The following is a 17,517-nucleotide window of genomic DNA, read 5'->3' as shown; positions in this document are numbered from 1 at the left end:
ACGTGTGTTGCGTTCTTTTCTTGGTATTTAATTATCGACTGAGTCCTGACTAAAAAAAAAACAAATACCATTACCGACATTTTTTACTATCGTTTCTTGACCAATACTCTTGCCTGTCCTTTACGAGTTACGCTTCCGGGTTTACACGAATTATGAGCTAAGAAACTCCTTCAGACCGATAGTTTGGGCGAATTCGGATACCAAAATTGCCAAGTTGTTCATTACCAGCTGTCAGTTTCTTAAAAAATGAGCACATTAATCGACCGATGTCGCTAGTGTGAATTTCTCAGAGTAACATACATATATATATAGGGTGTACCACGTTCGTGACCGTCACGTCCCTGTCATGGTCACTCGTTTCAGCAGCAGCAGCGTCTCTTCGCTGTCTATAAGTTGATCGTCTATCGTGTACATCAAGTTGGTTTGACCACCCAGAATCGGACAGTTCGAGCCTCTCTTTCTGTATTCAAGCGTTCAAAAATTCTTTAAAACCGCGAGTTGCGGTGAGTCGCAAGTGAGAAAAAAGTGAGAGAACACATAGGAGAAAAAAAAGAGACATAAGAAGCGAAGAAAAGCACAACACGATAATAATGACGTCGCGATTCGAGAAGGAGCGGGCCAAACAGATCCAGGACAAGTGCCAGGATCTTTTGACGCAAATGTTGCGAGATGAGGACAACAAGTATTGTGTCGATTGTGATGCCAAAGGTTCGTTTACACTCGTGAAAATGTATACAACGAAAATAATACAGCTACAGATTTACCTGTACGAAAAAATAGCGGAGTTTAATGGCTGCAAGTGAGATACTCCATATTTTGTGTTCTCGGAGCAATGATCTCTTCGTCCCCCCTAATAGCTACAAATTTTTGACGTTTTCATTCTTCCTCTTCTCCCTCCTGCTCTCCCATTAAGATAAATCCACGCGGCATCTGACACTTTGGTTAACTGTATATCGATTTTGGCCTTAGTTCCCGCGACCCAGTTACAAGCGGGCGTATAATTCGCACAGATGATCGTATTATTATCGTTTTTACTATTATCATTATTTTTTTATTCCACTTCTATCGTGACAAATCCTCGAGAGATTGACAAGCTAATGCTCGAAAATGGCGAAACGTCATAAAGCTTGCGATGACGATGACGATCGTGAAATTGCTATTATAAGAAAATGCTCTACGAAGGTCGGCACCAAGAACCCGGCTTGTCATTATTGTTGATAACAGAACTTTTCGCTGCAGCAATTGCACTTGTCAACAAAAGTAGGGAGCGTAGTATTCCTTTCAACGAAACGCCAATTCAGTCCTCGAGACATTGCGACGGAAGAGCCTGAACCTCTTACAGCCAAAAAATCAACCATGAATATCGGAGTTCCTTAAAAATAAAATCTTCAGAGTTCTCTCTAATCATCGTAATACTTTGCATAAAAGTGTCTGTTGTTTAGAAACCGCATAAACAACTGCAATAAACTGAAATGATTTATGTCATTTTAGTAGAACTAATATTTTTCAAAAAATTCATTGTGAATCTGCTCAGTTCTCAACATTGTTTTCGAAGCTTCATTAAAAAATGTCAAGGCAACTCGACACTGAGAATTATGGGATGTAACCAGGAAAAATAATTGTATACCTTGGAAAAATCATCAACTGACTGAGACGGGAACATCGAAAGATGAAAATTTTTAAATTTCTTTCATTATTTGAAATTTGTTTTCAAGGTTTTTATTTGTGGAAATTCTGAATCGCAGAAAAAATCATAAGAATAATTCTCAAAAGCGAACTGGAATGTCAGAGATGTATTGTTTAAAATAAGTACAGAAAAAACCACGAACTTAATTGAACAATGTTACAAAAATGTATGATTTACAGGACCGAGATGGGCGAGCTGGAATCTGGGAATATTTTTGTGTATTCGCTGTGCTGGAATACACAGGAATCTTGGAGTTCATATAAGCAAAGTGAAATCCGTCAATTTGGATACATGGACACCGGAGCAAGTAGTGGTGAGCAAAAATCGAATACACAAATTTTTGTTATCTGCAGAGATAAGCTTGGTCGAGCAAAATAAAAAGGTCGTTCCGTTTTTTATCTGATTTATGAAGCAAACACAATATTTTCAAGTGTTTGAAAAAGTCAAAGTTTCTGGATGCAAATACAGAACTTTTCTTGATTTTATCTGATTTATAGTTCATGTACAAATTTTTGAAAAGTTCAAAAACACATTTCCTATTGGGGCATTAAAATGTAATGAGTATATTCAAGCTTTTGCTCGTTATTAATGCCATTCTCAATGATTTTACAAGTTTTGAAAGAAACAATACAAAAATATTCACGTAAAAAAATGATTTTTTCATAGAAAGAAATATATCGAATTCAAATTTGTTGAATATCCATTTTTATAGCTCTGGCAATGTAACTTATACCATTCATAAATTATCAGTCACCTCCATACATTTTTGACCTTGCTTGATCTTCCCACCTCGATTGTCGTAGGCTGCTAATATTTTCCGAGCTTGAGATACTAGTAAATGATATTTGACCCGTGTTAACATTACAGAGTCTGCAACAAATGGGCAATTCACGTGCCAGAGCTGTGTACGAAGCCAATCTGCCGGATAGCTTCAGAAGACCACAGACAGACTGCAGTTTGGAAAGTTTCATTAGAGCAAAGTATGAACACAAAAAATACATTGCGAGAGAATGGGTTCCTCCGCCTTTACCAAAGGTAATTTTTTGGCTTATTCTCATCATGAAGCTCCGATACCTTGAAAATAATGAGTCGAGTTTATATGATACTGAAAATACGTTCGTTCATTTTGAATACTTTTAAATCTAAAACGATTTTTTTTTGTTTCAAAATATTTGTTAGAAAGAAATTGTTATATTGGGATCAGATTTTTTGTTTTCTTTTACTGACAAGTAATAAGAACTTTCAATTTTCAAACGGAAAAAGAAAATTATTGTGTTAAAAATTGCAGGCTTTTGAATACGAATAATTAAGGTTTTTGAGTATGATAAATATAATTAAATTTCTAGGTGAATTGGGACAAGGAGCTCGATGAAGAGGCGGAACGACAACGTCGGCGAAAGAAGGAAGGCACGAAATCGAGCACCACCCAAAACACCCTCCCCCCGGTAAAGAAAGCTGAAATAGTTCCGCAAATACCGAAGCCACGAAGCTCCGTCAGTCCTAAACCAAATAGAGCGAATAATGCAGCAACGCTGGATCTTTTGGGTCTTGGTATGTGTTGCGTCGAGATAAATATGGCGAAGATATAGGACACAAAAAATCATTATTGATACACAAAGAATAATTGTTTATTTATTTCTGAAGATGCTCCAGTGAGTCAGACGAATGCTAATGGCTCGACATCAGGGGACGATATATTTTCGTCTTTCCTGTCAGCTACCCCAGCGAATTCGTCGCCAGCCCCACCGACAGGTGCAACAAACGGTAGTGCCGAGTCGACCGGCGTCGCGAGTAAAACAGACGAAGAAAATTTCTTCAATCAGCCAGCACCAACGCCCCAGGAAAAAAGTAAAATGACGAAGGACAGTATTCTTGCGCTTTATGGAACTCCGAGCCATCAACAATCACCTTTTGCAGTCCAAGGTACATTTCTACACGTCACTATTCATCGTTGGCACATTTATTTTTCTTCAGCCCCTGAACAATATGAAATAAAAAATGGTCTTTCACTGTGTCATTACGGAGGCAATAAATCCATTTAATTAAAGGTGGCTCCATGTACGCGCAACAACAACCGGTCCAGCAATTTGCTCAACCCGTACAAAACTTGGGAGCTTTTGGACCACAAAATAGTTTTCCTAGCCAATCGAGCGGCATCGGACAGTTAAATCAATTGCAGGGACAAATAGGAATACCCGGTGCGAACCAACTAAACATTGCAACCAATCAAATGGCTCTCAACTCCAGTCAGATGGTCAATCCTTTGGCTAACAGTTTACACATGGGTGCGGTCAACCAAATTAACAGCTTACCAACCAATGCAATGGCGATGCAGAATCAAATGGTATTTTATAACTTTATTACTAATAAACACGTTGACAAATCAATTGCGCAACGTTATATTTTCGAAATTTAAAGGTTTCACCGAATACTTTATCTGTCGATGAAATTAACATAATTTTCATCACTTTCAGGGTGTGAGCCAAGTTTCTTCGCAGTTAATGCAGATGCAGGGACAGAGTAACATAAGTAGTAACAATGGTTGGAGCGGGATCATGGCATCGCAGAACTTACAACCTGCACCGGGGAGTAATCCATTCTTCAATCTCCCTGCACAGCCACAATTAAACACGCCCTTTGCACCGCAGGTGAATATGTTTTGCTTTTTTTCCATTTCCAAGTCCGGTAATAGTCCGTGCGTGCGTGACCTTGTATTTATACGAGAAAGTACAGTGGCAATAAAATCGAATGAGAGCCACCTGCATTACTTGAAGCTTCAACTCCATCCACGAGTTTGCACCCCTCCAAAAAGGCAAAAAGGACGAGGGAATAATAAACTCTGTCTGAGAATCGCGCAACTGTTCTGCCCAGAGGATTTGGAGAATTATCGTAAATTCTCTGTTTCATGCTATCAATGCTTTTTTTTTCTACTTGTTCATTTTTCTACTAGAAACCTATCTCCGCAATATAGTTTTTGGAGATGATTTTCCTCTTCTAATTTTTTATTTTCCTGTTTCTTTTTCATTGCAGTTACCACAGCAGATGGCTCAAATGTCTCTCGGTGGATTGGTGAAGCCACCCTCGAGCGTGTTGCCGGGACAGACTCTCTCGACCAACTTGTGGCAGTAACTAGGATTTATATAACAAATGAATTTTGTTGATCAGATAACATGTAAAGAAGAAGCAAGATTATTCGGCGACTAAAACAGCAGGGGTATCGTCGTCATTGCCCAAATTGCTCTATTCCACGCTTTCTTGAAGAAAGATCGAAGCGTCTTCTTCATTGAACTGCAACCTCTTGCGCTTCTGGTCGCCCTTTGTCCGTCTCTCTTTCTGCGACAACCCAAATGGAATGAGACGAATGTACTTGTCTTTCGGCGTCTATTACTATGGGATTAGATTCCTCGTATGTGATGGACTTCGGTCCTGAGACACTGACTTTGGCTAAATTTTCGCCACTTTTAGCATTATTATTTTCGCTCATTTCGTTACTCTCCATATGTCCATCTCGTGGGTCTTTGGTTCATTCTTTCGTTGTAAAAACGACCTTTGGCGACTGAGCACGCAGTGACCTTAAAGCTCGGTAAACGCTTCAACAATTTTCTTTCAAAATTACTTTCGATCTTGGAATAAAGTTAGATAAAGATGGAGAAAATTCAAAGAGCAGAACAGCATTGGTGAGCGCATGAAACTTTTTGTGTGCTCAGCACTTCTGGTCTCTTCAAAAATTATTGAAGCAAAGCGTGCATGAAAATCTAATTGATTCACGAAAGTTGTGAGCGATAAAAAGAATGGTGAAACTGCTTGCGTCTTACCACGGTCACAGGAAGTTATTTAAGACGCAGAGCCACCAAAAATCATTTTGGATCAAGCGTTTATGGAAATTTGTAAATTATCATTCTGAAATCTGTAAAATAATCAACCCTATAATTCATATTTTGTGAGAAAATGAGGGATAAAAAAAAAGCTAAAGAAACGAAAAACGAAGTAACACAGAAGAAATCTTAACTTAGGTCTACTTTTCCATTGAGAAACTTATGTATAAAGCGAAAGAGAGAGAAAGAGAGTTTCCGTCATTTTAATTATTCCAAACCATTGAGAGGAATAAGCAAAAAAAACACAAGAAATATTACAAATTCATTGTATTGGACGATGTAAATATTACACAATCGTAGACAACTACTTCATCGCAGGTTATATTTTCGTACTTGCGATTTAATGTTACGCGCCAGATACTTTGCCTTACCTAAACACAAAGGGACATTTTGAACAATATATTTCACTGTACCGAAACTCATCAGTTCTAAACCTGAGAATTGAGTGAAATTTTAAACGAGATGCTATTCTATAAAAGAAAATCAATTCAAAACAATCACCATTTTCACCAACAAATTAATAAACTCAGAGATAAAAAAAAAACAAACCTAAATGAATCGAAATTTTCGTACAAAATCTTTCAAATATTTCCATGACTCAAAACTTTTGCTTTTTAAAATTAAATGAACATGAGATAAATTTTTAATGATTTTCCAGGCGGAGAAAACTCTTTCAAGGGCACACAAAGTCGGAGGATCCCAAAGAGCGAATTGAAACCTCTTTTCCCACAAAATATCATTTTCATTCTCTGTTTAAAAATAATAACAAAAGTGTGAATTATTTATTTTGGGACCGATAAATTGTTCAATGTTGATGGTTTCAATTGAAAAGCTTTTAAGGAATCGTCGGGATCGGTGTGTCCTTCAATAAAATCACTGGAAACTCAATAACTACGCAATATTATTGGAATAAAGTTTTGTTTAAGAGAGAGCACAAAATCTCGAGCAGTACTTACGACGGAACGTTGCGATGAAGAAAACTCTCGCGACAAGTGAATTCGAGATAAAAATATCGTCGAGCATATCGCGACTTCGTTAGTTATTGCACTTTTATTAGTATTTTGTTTGATTGTATTTTTTTTTTTATATATTTGCGGCTACAGTATTACGGTTGCCTAAAGAAACACAAGATTGAAGTGTGCATCGTTGGAGCGAAGAACTTTCCTAACACTTTAAGCGAGCTTCAGGCTCTTCAAAACAGGAAATTTCGTTGCGTTTCAACGTTGCGAATTTCAATATTATTAAAAAGTTCTGAATCGAAGAGGTTTTGTAGAACTTCAGTCCACATTCCCACCGAAACGGTGACTGTTATTTTTGGGCGTACGTCAAAAACATTCGAATGCAGAAGAGGGGGGATGGAAGTTTGACAACAATGGTGCTTGTCTGTGCGTGTCCAGGTTTTTCGGGACTCTTGTTCAATCGAATTACCTGCTGAGGGAGGATCGATCGTGAGATTTCGAAAAATCACTTTAAAATAAGAAAGAAACGTTACGACTGTCGTACGTGATTTTTATTGAATTCATATTATGTCGTATAAGAGATTGCTGAAAGTCCGAAGATCGTCACGATCCCTCGACTTGATCTCGGAGACTCGGACTCTAAGCAAATGGCCGAAATAACCTTACATAGTTTTTTTTTGTTTTTGTCTTGCTGCTCTCCCGTATTTAGATGAACCGTCCTGAGCGATGTTGTTATACACACTTACATTTTGCACTCTCGTTTCTCTCGTTCCCCGTTCGACTCTGTATACTCTTGTACATGCGACGAAAAAATGAAAGGAATAAGCGAATTAGTGAAATTTCAAATATACAATTTGACAATAATTTTTACCCTCGCGTCGACGCCCGAGTCGAATTCGCAATTTTTACAGGACAGACAAACCGTTACTCAACAACTCAAATCTCAATCGCCTAATCGTTGTTAATGTACTTTGTCGAATTGTATAGATGCGAAATATCAATAAAACGGAAACGGAAAACATTATCAACGATCTTTATCATTGCACACACGAATAAATTGTCAAGGGATCTTCTCGAATTGCTGGATCGATCGTGTCTGTTTTTGTTGTGATATCAAAACTGACGTTACGAATCATGAAAAAAAATCTTCCTTGCTCCATGAGCGAACTTTACGAGAGTATTGTCCCTCGTATTTATTGTACAATTTTTCAATAACGTTAAAATGCCGTGTGTGTCTGGGAGAACGAGGGCAAATGTATGTTTTTTGAAAAATTCATTTTTTACATTTTCATCGTTACAGACGTCTATCTGGAATTCCATTTTTTTTTTTAAGTTCAATTTTATCCACACTCGCGATTATAAATAATATTCATTCATGCGTCATTTACTTAAAAAACGTTCAAAACAATCGACCATTGCTGATCGATCAGCTGATAAATTTAGGTGAAAATCAATTTTTCAATAAAGTTACTCGTTCGAACGGAATGCGCAGTTTTCTCAATGTGATGTTTCAAACAAAAAAGCGTTAAGACTGTCGAAAGAGAAACGAAATGTTTTGACGAAGTCACTGAACTGTTTCAGTTCGGTGGTCTAAGTATACGAAAACTGAGAGTGAGGAGTGAGGGCCCGATGGTGCTGCCAAAAAACTGCAACCATAATTACACCATTTTCAATGATGCGCATTTTTTTGGGATAAAAAATTCACGTCGATGGCAGCACGCACTTTTCTTTTGATTTCTTTAGTTCAAAACGACTCACCTTTTCAAAATGTCTGTTCGAAATTATTTTTTCATTGGATTCTTCAATCTCAGGAACGCATAGAGAGTATAATTCTTATTGGAACGGAATTCCGAAACTTATTCACTAACGCGGAAAAATATTGCTAAAAATAATTAATGGATTTTTTAAACTTGACGAAAATTGATTTCCAATAACGAAATTCTGATGTTCGGATGATTTTGTATCGACAAACGTGTGCGATTATCTTCGTCAGAGAGCATTCGAAAAATTTTGCCAAATTGTGCTAAAACACTGAAATTTCTATGGAATGAAAAAAAAATGGTCTGAATATCGTTGAACGTTAAACGTTTCTTCCGTTAGCAAAAAACGAAAAAAATAGCGTCGTGGCAAATGCTCAAAAATATGGAGGTTAAATTATCCACTTTCCAGACACATTTACGAGAGGCATTGTTTTGGAGTGGTGAAAATATCGAGAACTGCCACATTATAGATTTCGAAGATCGTGTTCAACTTAGTTTCCAAAGGGTTAAAAAAAAAAGAAAAATCGATTTCAGTCGATGTACGATTAAAATCAAACGAAAATATATAGCTCGTTCCATCATTGCGAAATCCTCAAAATTACTTTATTTTTAATGATCAATAATCAACGTAGCAACGAAATAAATACGTGAAGGCCCTTTCAGTGATGTTCTCAAAGAACATCACAATATACATAGAATTATATATTATATATTTCCATTATCGAGATATGTATATATATACATATATATATTTCGATGCGTTCCATCGGAAAAACAAATAATAATGCAAGAATATGCAGATTACAGTTGTAAAATGGTGTTTGTAAGAATGTGAGTGTGTAGCCAAAAATTTATGAAGACTATGGAAAAACAAATATATGTACATTGAAAAACGTTTGTGCGACTAGAATATATATTGTTTTACGTTCGACCTTTAATCCTCGAAATATTCTTTAAGTAACTACACACGCAGCTTTTGTCTTTTTTCCCCGAACAATCTTCCTGTCTTTATATAAACCCAGAGATTTCCCCGTATTTTTTATTTTTAAAAATATTTTTGTGTTTTGTACAATTTTTTTATCATTTTTTGGAGAATCCTCAAAATATAGTAGTATCTTCAAAAATTTCGAATGCATTTACATATAAAAGAACCAAATTATTCGTTCCACTCGTGAAAAAAAAATACTCGCGCTGATGGGTCACGTGACCCATTAGCGCTGGCAGGGCGGTTGAGCGCGGCGGCGCAGTGTGAGTCAGTGATCAACTAAAAGCCGGAAATGATCGGTGTTGAACTCGTGCTCGGGTTGGTCGCTTGACAAACGCTGTACTGACGAAGTCGCAAAACCTCGTTCACTTCCTCAAAGCATTCTTTTACGGTTGCATCGAAGCCACGTGAAGTCATGGAGAAACCAGTTACACTTGCACGTGTTGTAAAAGTTCTTGGCCGTACGGGTTCGCAGGGACAATGTACCCAAGTAAAAGTTGAGTTTATTGGTGATCAAAATCGTCAGATCATCAGGAACGTAAAGGGCCCGGTGCGCGACGGAGACATCCTAACCTTACTCGAGTCCGAGCGCGAAGCGAGAAGACTTCGGTGAAAAAATCAAAACCAATTCTCTTCGACACCAAATCAACATCGTTTCGTCAGGATGAGGAGGGATATTTGGAGAAAAAATGCAGTTTCCTATCTGGGATTTTATGAAGATTCTATCATCGCCATCAACAGCGACGTCAACAATCAACTTCGAGATGGAACCTTTCTCGCCTCCGTTCTCGCAGACTACCGGATCAAAGGCATCTTCTCATTTGACGTTATTTCTCTATGATCACCATGGATCTGAAGAAACATCGATGAAAAATATCACAAATTTCAAAAACCTTCAATAAATCTCAGCTGGTAACTTCCAAAAAAAACCAAAACCTTGTCTTTTTATTTACGCTGTATTCCCTTTTTATCATTCTTAAAAACAATTCATTTTTCTACAGCTTGAAGCATAAAGCTTAAACCACAAGTTTGTTCTCTTAAGTGCGCTGTGTGAGTTTTATGCTAGAGTAGTACAGCAATAAAGTGGAACGACAGTGGTTTAAATGTTGCGGCTAATTTTTTAGAACAAAATTTATAAATTTCTCATGTGTAATTAAAAGGTCCTTGAAAAGTGTCAATAAATTAAATACCTCTTAACGAGAGCAGAAAAATAAGTAAATCAATGAAGAATGTAATTCGAATTATTATCAAATGCAAACGTTTTCAAAGTTGATCTTGACGTAAGAGGTATTCAATGTGTGCTTACATTGCACTCCAAAGGAAAGAACTTACCAAAAAATAGTATTGGCAACATGACTAATTTATTACAAAAAGAGTATTTTATGTACATAGCGTGAATTGTAATTACTACAGTGAAAAAACATTTTTATTATAAAGTGTAGATGTGTTGAGAAAATGTTCTCAAATTTTTCGGTGATCCAACAATACTGGGTAGAATTTTTTCATGAAATTTAAATATGAGGGAAAGAGAGAACAAGAGGAATGTAGTTAAATGCGCCGTCGTTTTAACGGCGGAGTGTCTCTTGGACTGGAGGATGTTTTGGAAGTGTTATCGATGCTCTGCCTGGTAGGCCGTTTTGGCACTCTTTTCAATTCTTCACGACTCGAGCCAGAGTCTTTCCTTTCTTTTTTTATTGCAGAAGCTGTAAGAGAGGAAAATACAATGATTCGTTATTCACTTAACAGGATACAATTTTTCATAATTATTTTCACTTTGATGATTTTTTATATTTTCATTATGAGTAATAGTTTTTTATTATTCTTTCAATTATAGATGCTTAGAAATATTGAGTCTCACATTCTTGCGATGCAATGGAATTCCTATTTTCCTTTCATGGCTTTGTTTTATTGGAACCAAAAAACTGAATCTAAAGAATATTCCAATGTTTTTATACATTGAAAAGGATTGAAAAAATGACCATTATTTTTGTATTTCAATAATTCAAACTTCAAAAGCTTTTTTATGTCATATTACTTGAGGCAAGCCAAGTTTCCCCTACCATCAATAAAGCATTGAGAATTGTGTCAATCAAAGTGTATTTCAATCAAGGCGTTACTGAATTCATATATTCGATCAAATAAAAACTAATTCAGATAATTTTTTTAAACAATGAGGTTACTAACTTGGTGAAGCTTCTTCAATTTCATCTTTCCCTTTTGGTCTTGATTTTGAAGTTTTATAATCTTTTTTGACATCTTTGATGTCTCTCTGTTTATCTTTCTTGATTTCTGGTTCTTTGACGACTTTCTTAACTTCCTCTTTCTTTTTTTCAGCTTCTTTAGTTATTTTCTGATCTCTAGGCAGTGAATCTTTTTTGGGAGTTTCTTTCAAGTCTTTTTCTTTTTTGGCAACATCTTTAAATTTGTCTTTTTGTTCTTTGCTCTTGTTGCTCTCTGGTTCTTCTTTCTTACGGGACGATTTCATCAAATTGTGGAACTCTCCTTCAGGTAGATTGAAATCCACTTCGTTACTGGGAAACGGTAAATCTTCCATGTCATCCAAAGCCATCAAATCGTACATCGATTCGAGATGATCCCAAATTGGTTTCAAAGAAATATCTTTGTGAGTAGCAGCACGAAATTTCTCCCATATGCAAACCATGTGGAAATACTTGTTCACCCCTGAGAAATATTGAGAAAACAAAAATATTCGACTTTTCTATAATCAATTTTTCTGGAGTTTGACAACTTAACCCCAAAGATTAGTGTTAGTGAAAGCACAACAGAACTTATTAGGTTCTTTGTCAAACATTCTCACCTACTGGCTTGTGGCCATTCATTGCGAAAAAAAGCTGTATCTCATTTTCCACGTTCCACTCGAATTCATCGTTTGATTCCAATGATTTCTCTTTGACAGCCATCGTCGCCTATAACCACCTATAACAAATCAAAATAGTAAATACACATAGGCATACAGTTCAGAGACTATAATAATGAGAAGATACCCGTCCCCAGTGGGAGGAACAGCAGGAGAGACGCTTCTGCGTGACGGTCGTCTGTGGAAGTACAAATTACAGAATTGGGCCAAGTCTAGTCTACAGTTTTATTGCTCCACCAAGAACCGTTGTTCATGCTACAACGTAAATGGAGAAAATTATACAGAATATATAAAATTGAAGGCTCATTTCTGGCCTCCTGCTTTTTATTTAGATTTGAAATGATTTTTTTCGTAATAATCTCGTGATTGTTTGTCAAAAAGACGACGAGCTGGCTGCGTTCAGTAAGGCCAAAACCTGCCGGTTCGACCGAGTTCTCTGGGATAAACTTTTATTTCCTAAGTTAACCGCTCCGAGAAAGAAGCTCTTATCTTACTACACACATCGAATTTCAACACCGAAAAACCCATCTAGTTAAGTATGAAAAAACTGCGCGGGAAACCTTGAGTGATTTGTCTCTTGACCATCGTAACAAGCAATCCAGTTTATCCAGTATACAGGTTAAAACATGGACGATAACTTCTGATCCGTTTCCTGACACTATTTCTGCCTTCGTTAAATTATATAAAACCATACTATATTCAACATGAAGTGCACCATACCAGAAATATCGTGGCACAATCGCGATCCAGTTTTAAGTGTTGATATACAAACGAAAACAAGTGAAAATTCAGTAGGCAACATTATTTGGCGTTTGGCTACCGGTGGCTCTGATTCACACGTTCTTGTAAATATATTAACTATTTATTTTCGTTTTATCTTTGTCTCCTGTCAGTGTCAACGACAAGTTCATTTTTCATTATTATTATCGTTATTACTGGACATAACTACACGCAAATTTTTATTTTTTTTTAATTTTTATTCAACAGTCCAATTTTCGTATATATTCAATAAATTTTAATTTCAGATTTTTTCTCGAAATTTTCTGCACCTTTTTTTATACCGCTTTCAAAGTTGGGAAACCGTCATGAAAGTCGGTGTTCGAATGAATTGTAAAAAATCAAAAATGAAAAAACAATTCAATTTTTTTGTTCTGTTGACTTTGATTAACTAAAAATATTATTGAGTAAATTCGTTTTGATTCTCATTATTGACTTTAAAAATTGAAATGATTTTTTCATCATAATTTGAATAATTTATGGGTTGAGATTTTTCAATGACAAAAACGATTTTTTGATGTTTGATTCTAACCCTATGAAAAATAATGAGTTTTGCAACCATCAATATTCTTGAAACAAACACACGATTTCATCTACTATTGAAAATTTTCAAATGTTACTAAGTTTACTCAACAGTCAAATTTTGATTCTTGATCGTTTTTTAGATATGGCACATTACAATTGATGAAAATGATGAAGCATCAACATCGTGTGTAGCAGACCTAGAGCGTCATCAGAAAGCTGTAAATGTTGTGAGGTTTTCACCATCCGGGGAAGTCCTTGCTTCTGGAGATGATGGCAAGTTGACACAGGAAAATGAACGTCACATGACGATCTCTATCTTTTCTTTTAGATAGAAACATTGTACATGAAGTATGAAGAGTATTTCAACTTTCAGAATCATCTATAATTCTGTGGAAACAAAAAAACGATTTCCGTCTGCCACCTCTTCCGGGTGAGAAAAATCTCAACAAAGAACAATGGAACTCGTGGAAAGTACTGAGAGGTCATCTCGAAGATGTATACGATTTAAATTGGTCTCCGGATTCGAATTTCCTTATTTCGGGATCGGTTGACAACACTGCTATCGTTTGGGACGTTGCTAAAGGTCGCAGTCTCAAAATTTTACAGGATTACAAGGGATTTGTACAGGGAGTCGCTTGGGATCCTCAAAATCGTTATATTTGCACATTGAGCACAGACAGGTAAGCATTTTTTTCCTAGTTTCTTTTTGTTCTCTTATTTTAAGTGACACATTAAGATAAAAATATAAATAATTGTTAAAAAATCAGGCAATACGAGTTCTCATTAATAATACAAGTTCCTCTGATTGATAAAAGGCACTGTCGACTGGTGGATGTAAAAACATTGAAAACAGTTCAAAAAGTGCACAAAGCAAAATTACCAACGCCGCCAGATCATCCATTAAAAGGAAAATTCGTTCGATTGTTCCACGACGACACGTTAAAATCGTTCGTCAGACGATTGACTTTCACAATCGATGGATCCCTCATAATTGCACCTTCAGGGATAATCGAGACTCAAGAATCATCCGAAAAAATGGCCAACGCGACAATAGTATTCACGAGGAAAAATTTGAAAGAGTACGTTCATAATTTCGTGCAGAGAATCGAGGTTTGATAACTCTTCAGTAATTATCAAACTTACGAAACTTTCCATTCGCAGGCCGGTTATGGTTTTACCTTCTTTGGATGCATCTACCGTCGCTGTTCGATGTTGCCCAATTTACTTTGAGCTCCGAGCCGATGGACCAACTCCAATGTTCAGCTTGCCGTACAGAATGGTTTTTGCGGTTGCTACATTGTACTCGGTCATGCTGTATGACACTCAGCAAATTGCACCGATAGCCATTATTTCAAATATTCATTACACGAGATTGACCGATCTTGCCTGGTGAGTAAATATTTTGAACGTAACGTTAACTATGACTAAATTTAAATACACTTTTTTGTCATTTCAACTGCAATGCAAAAAAGCTATTCTAGACTTCCAGTCTTAATAGAAACAAGAAACTTGATAAGCATCTGAAGAATCTTTAATTTCAAAGGTCTTCTGATGGTAAACTTTTGGTGATATCATCAACCGATGGATACTGTTCGATCGTACATTTCGAAGACGGAGAACTAGGCAAAGTTTTCAAAAACAGCAAAGACAAACCGAAGGATGAGTCCTCGAGCGCAGAAGTCAAAGAGGGTACTGATGAATCAATTATTGAAAAGTCTGAGAAAAAAGCTGAAAAATTGCCGGACGTTTTAGTCGAGTTGGACAACGATGCAATGGACTTTGATATAAAAAAATGTAAGCCAACCCTCTTCAATGAAGGAGAAAAAGAAATTGTTGAAGAATATGTTAATGAGGACCAGAAAATTGATCAAGACAGCCAGGACATTCAACTCATTTATACTGAAACGAATGACACGGAGATGGGAACAAAAAATACGAAAGTTCATGAAAAAGATATAGAAAGTTCAGAAATTAAAGCGAAAAATGTTGAAACTAACGTAGAAAATATGGAAACTGACGCAAAAAATATCGAAATTCCTGAAAACGTGGCAAGTTCTCCGAAAGCAGAACCCAGAGCAGTTTTAACGGTCAAAACCCCTCGTAGAGTAAAATTAATAACGATATCGAGCCCCAAAAGAAGAAAAAACGACTGAGAATACAATTATTTTGAAAAGAGTATATTTTTCCGATTAAAAAACAATGTTTCTGTACAAATATATTCACAGATATGTTCTTCTGAAAAACTTCTTCTTGTCCACCGGATTTGGAATAATCTGCAAAAAGATAATTCTTTTAAAAGGCATGTTTCTAGATAATAAACTTTAATTTTTTATAAACAATTAAAAACAGCAACATCTTGAGTCTATCGCAAATGTGACTTTGAAGTGATGTGAATTCCTTAAAATTTTTACGATTCTACGAGCTACTTATAACTGCCTTAAAATATATTTTTAATCAATCTACTAAACTTCTTGTAAAAATATAATATCCCCTTCAGAATAATCCTCTTATATTGAGAATAGTTTAATAGAATAATAAAAATTCTATTTGTATACAGTTGAAGCGATTCTTCGTTAATTTTCATCGAACTTTTGTTTCGATATACTCAAAAACGTTCGACTGGAACAAAGATTCCGAACTTTTATTTTCCCCAATAAAATGTAATTTGCATACGGTGTCTTGCCCTGGCTTCCATCCAGCAGGACAAACTTCTCCATGTTCGTCAGTATATTGGAAAGCCTGAACTAATCTCAGGGTCTCATCCACGGATCGTCCAACTTGGAGATCATTCATTGTAATTTGACGTAAAATCCCTTTTCCATCAATAATAAATAGAGCACTGGTAAACGTCAATAATAAAATTAAAAACAAAATTTGTATTCCTGGGTATGAAACAGAAAAAACAATGTTTAAATCACACTTTTTCAGTATGTCTTTAATTTATACATTACCGGAGTGTGTGGCCCAGATCTTCCAGATAAACACCATAGTTTTTGGATATTTTGTGCGTAAGATCAGATAAAAGAGGAATTTTTATTTTTTCCAATCCTCCTTCTTTTTTTGGAGTGTGAGTCCATGCTAAATGTGTGAAATGAGAGTCCACAGAGGCTGCAACGACTTCAGCCCCGAGTTTTCGAAATTCATCAATTCGTTCAGAAAAGGCCAAAATTTCGGTCGGACAAACAAACGTACTGTTTTTTTTTACAAAAAATTATACAAAAATGATCATTTATACCATTTGTACTTTTTAATATTGTTAGTCAAGTGAATTGAAAAAAAATTATTGTACACCGTTTTTACTTGAACCATAAAGAGTAAATTTGGTGTTAATAACTACAAACTTACAAATCGAGTGGATAAAAGAAAAAAACGAGATATTTTCCCGCGTAGTCGGTCAACTTAATGTCCTTGAACTCTCCCTCAACGACTGCGTTGCCCTCCCAGTATGGCGCTGGTTTCCCGACTAAAATAACAGGTTATACTCCCCAGTCACGCAATTCAAAGTCCATTAAACTATTAACTAGTTTTTTTCATATAAAGAAAAACTATGCTTTATGGGCCAATTAGCGCACTTGAAAATGCACTCAATTCAAACGTTCGAACATTGCCATTGAATTCTGGGTATTTATTTTCGATCTCGTAGTTTTTTGTTTCTTTTTACAACTTTGTAATAATTTTTTGTGTAATTTGAATCTGTTTTCCCATAAAATTTCAATTTCGTATTTTTTGACACATAAGAAGATGAGCATTCTGTCGTCATTTTCGGTCTACGTTCGGGCAAAACTTACTGACTGCTTCTGTCGTGTGCAGTTGATGTCCTGCATGTTTTTCACCGGTAGGATAGACACTTCCACCCGCAAACGAATAACACGATTTATCTTCACTCTGCGTTTCCGTATAAGCACCATTTTCGAAACATATTAAAGAAACTATTAAAATTAATATTGAACGCAAGGAGTGATCCATTCTTCTTCTCTATGCTACTTTGCTACTGCACGAAAAATCGACACGTTTCCAGTCTCGCGGTGGCAACACATGTATAGATACGATGTTTACAGTCGCGAGACACTT

At 36.1% G+C, this 17,517-nt stretch overlaps 4 protein-coding genes across 5 annotated transcripts; 2 read left to right on the top strand and 2 right to left on the bottom strand.

Moving 5' to 3' along the window:
• The first annotated feature begins 333 nt into the window (after nucleotides 1-333).
• Nucleotides 334-9,178, top strand: LOC122407840 (stromal membrane-associated protein 1). Its single transcript, XM_043414285.1, has 8 exons — nucleotides 334-708; nucleotides 1,867-2,000; nucleotides 2,555-2,722; nucleotides 3,034-3,238; nucleotides 3,332-3,610; nucleotides 3,736-4,031; nucleotides 4,162-4,335; nucleotides 4,718-9,178. The coding sequence occupies exons 1-8, from the start codon at nucleotides 591-593 to the stop codon at nucleotides 4,814-4,816; spliced, it is 1,473 nt and encodes a 490-aa protein (XP_043270220.1). The 5' UTR covers nucleotides 334-590; the 3' UTR covers nucleotides 4,817-9,178.
• A 1,427-nt stretch (nucleotides 9,179-10,605) lies between these two features.
• On the bottom strand, nucleotides 10,606-12,242 carry LOC122407843 (MRG/MORF4L binding protein). 2 transcript variants are annotated; one of them, XM_043414290.1, is made up of 4 exons: nucleotides 12,085-12,242; nucleotides 11,451-11,948; nucleotides 11,125-11,194; nucleotides 10,834-10,969 (listed from the first exon to the last, which is right to left on the bottom strand). In XM_043414290.1, exons 1-3 carry the CDS (start codon nucleotides 12,185-12,187, stop codon nucleotides 11,172-11,174), a joined length of 624 nt encoding a protein of 207 aa, XP_043270225.1. In that variant the 5' UTR covers nucleotides 12,188-12,242; the 3' UTR covers nucleotides 10,834-10,969; nucleotides 11,125-11,171. The 2 variants fall into 2 exon arrangements, with proteins under 2 accessions (XP_043270224.1, XP_043270225.1); XM_043414289.1 differs by lacking the exon at nucleotides 11,125-11,194 and having other exon boundaries at nucleotides 10,606-10,969; nucleotides 12,085-12,241.
• Nucleotides 12,243-12,543: 301 nt separating this feature from the next.
• Caf1-105 (chromatin assembly factor 1, p105 subunit) lies at nucleotides 12,544-15,913 on the top strand. The gene is made up of 6 exons (XM_043414282.1): nucleotides 12,544-12,989; nucleotides 13,587-13,719; nucleotides 13,820-14,126; nucleotides 14,262-14,525; nucleotides 14,608-14,835; nucleotides 14,990-15,913. Exons 1-6 carry the CDS (start codon nucleotides 12,849-12,851, stop codon nucleotides 15,597-15,599), a joined length of 1,683 nt encoding a protein of 560 aa, XP_043270217.1. The 5' UTR covers nucleotides 12,544-12,848; the 3' UTR covers nucleotides 15,600-15,913.
• LOC122407842 (peroxiredoxin-2-like) lies at nucleotides 15,608-17,509 on the bottom strand. The gene is made up of 5 exons (XM_043414287.1): nucleotides 17,235-17,509; nucleotides 16,792-16,909; nucleotides 16,398-16,637; nucleotides 16,120-16,285; nucleotides 15,608-15,719 (listed from the first exon to the last, which is right to left on the bottom strand). The coding sequence occupies exons 1-5, from the start codon at nucleotides 17,410-17,412 to the stop codon at nucleotides 15,666-15,668; spliced, it is 756 nt and encodes a 251-aa protein (XP_043270222.1). The 5' UTR covers nucleotides 17,413-17,509; the 3' UTR covers nucleotides 15,608-15,665.
• Between the last annotated feature and the right edge of the window lie 8 nt (nucleotides 17,510-17,517).

Source organism: Venturia canescens, chromosome 3 (assembly GCF_019457755.1).
Source record: "Venturia canescens isolate UGA chromosome 3, ASM1945775v1, whole genome shotgun sequence".
In the NCBI taxonomy this organism is placed as follows: domain Eukaryota; kingdom Metazoa; phylum Arthropoda; class Insecta; order Hymenoptera; family Ichneumonidae; genus Venturia; species Venturia canescens.
Note: the sequence above shows the minus strand (reverse complement) of the source record. Positions and strands in the feature narration are given on the sequence as shown.

Bases quoted from the DNA above. Each gene is read 5' to 3' on its own strand.
- LOC122407840 (XM_043414285.1), top strand. From the start codon at position 591: ATGACGTCGCGATTCGAGAAGGAGCGGGCCAAACAGATCCAGGACAAG. The intron at 2,001-2,554 runs GTGAGCAAAAAT...TTAACATTACAG, and splicing joins GGACACCGGAGCAAGTAGTG to AGTCTGCAACAAATGGGCAA. The intron at 4,336-4,717 runs GTGAATATGTTT...TTTTCATTGCAG, and splicing joins ACACGCCCTTTGCACCGCAG to TTACCACAGCAGATGGCTCA.
- LOC122407843 (XM_043414289.1), bottom strand. From the start codon at position 12,187: ATGGCTGTCAAAGAGAAATCATTGGAATCAAACGATGAATTCGAGTGG. The intron at 11,949-12,084 runs GTGAGAATGTTT...AATATTTCTCAG, and splicing joins GAATGGCCACAAGCCAGTAG to GGGTGAACAAGTATTTCCAC. The intron at 10,970-11,450 runs GTTAGTAACCTC...CCTCTCTTACAG, and splicing joins AATTGAAGAAGCTTCACCAA to CTTCTGCAATAAAAAAAGAA.
- Caf1-105 (XM_043414282.1), top strand. From the start codon at position 12,849: ATGAAGTGCACCATACCAGAAATATCGTGGCACAATCGCGATCCAGTT. The intron at 12,990-13,586 runs GTAAATATATTA...ATCGTTTTTTAG, and splicing joins GCTCTGATTCACACGTTCTT to ATATGGCACATTACAATTGA. The intron at 13,720-13,819 runs GCAAGTTGACAC...TTCAACTTTCAG, and splicing joins CCTTGCTTCTGGAGATGATG to AATCATCTATAATTCTGTGG.
- LOC122407842 (XM_043414287.1), bottom strand. From the start codon at position 17,412: ATGGATCACTCCTTGCGTTCAATATTAATTTTAATAGTTTCTTTAATA. The intron at 16,910-17,234 runs GTAAGTTTTGCC...CTGTTATTTTAG, and splicing joins GCACACGACAGAAGCAGTCA to TCGGGAAACCAGCGCCATAC. The intron at 16,286-16,397 runs GTAATGTATAAA...GACGTTTACCAG, and splicing joins GATCTGGGCCACACACTCCG to TGCTCTATTTATTATTGATG.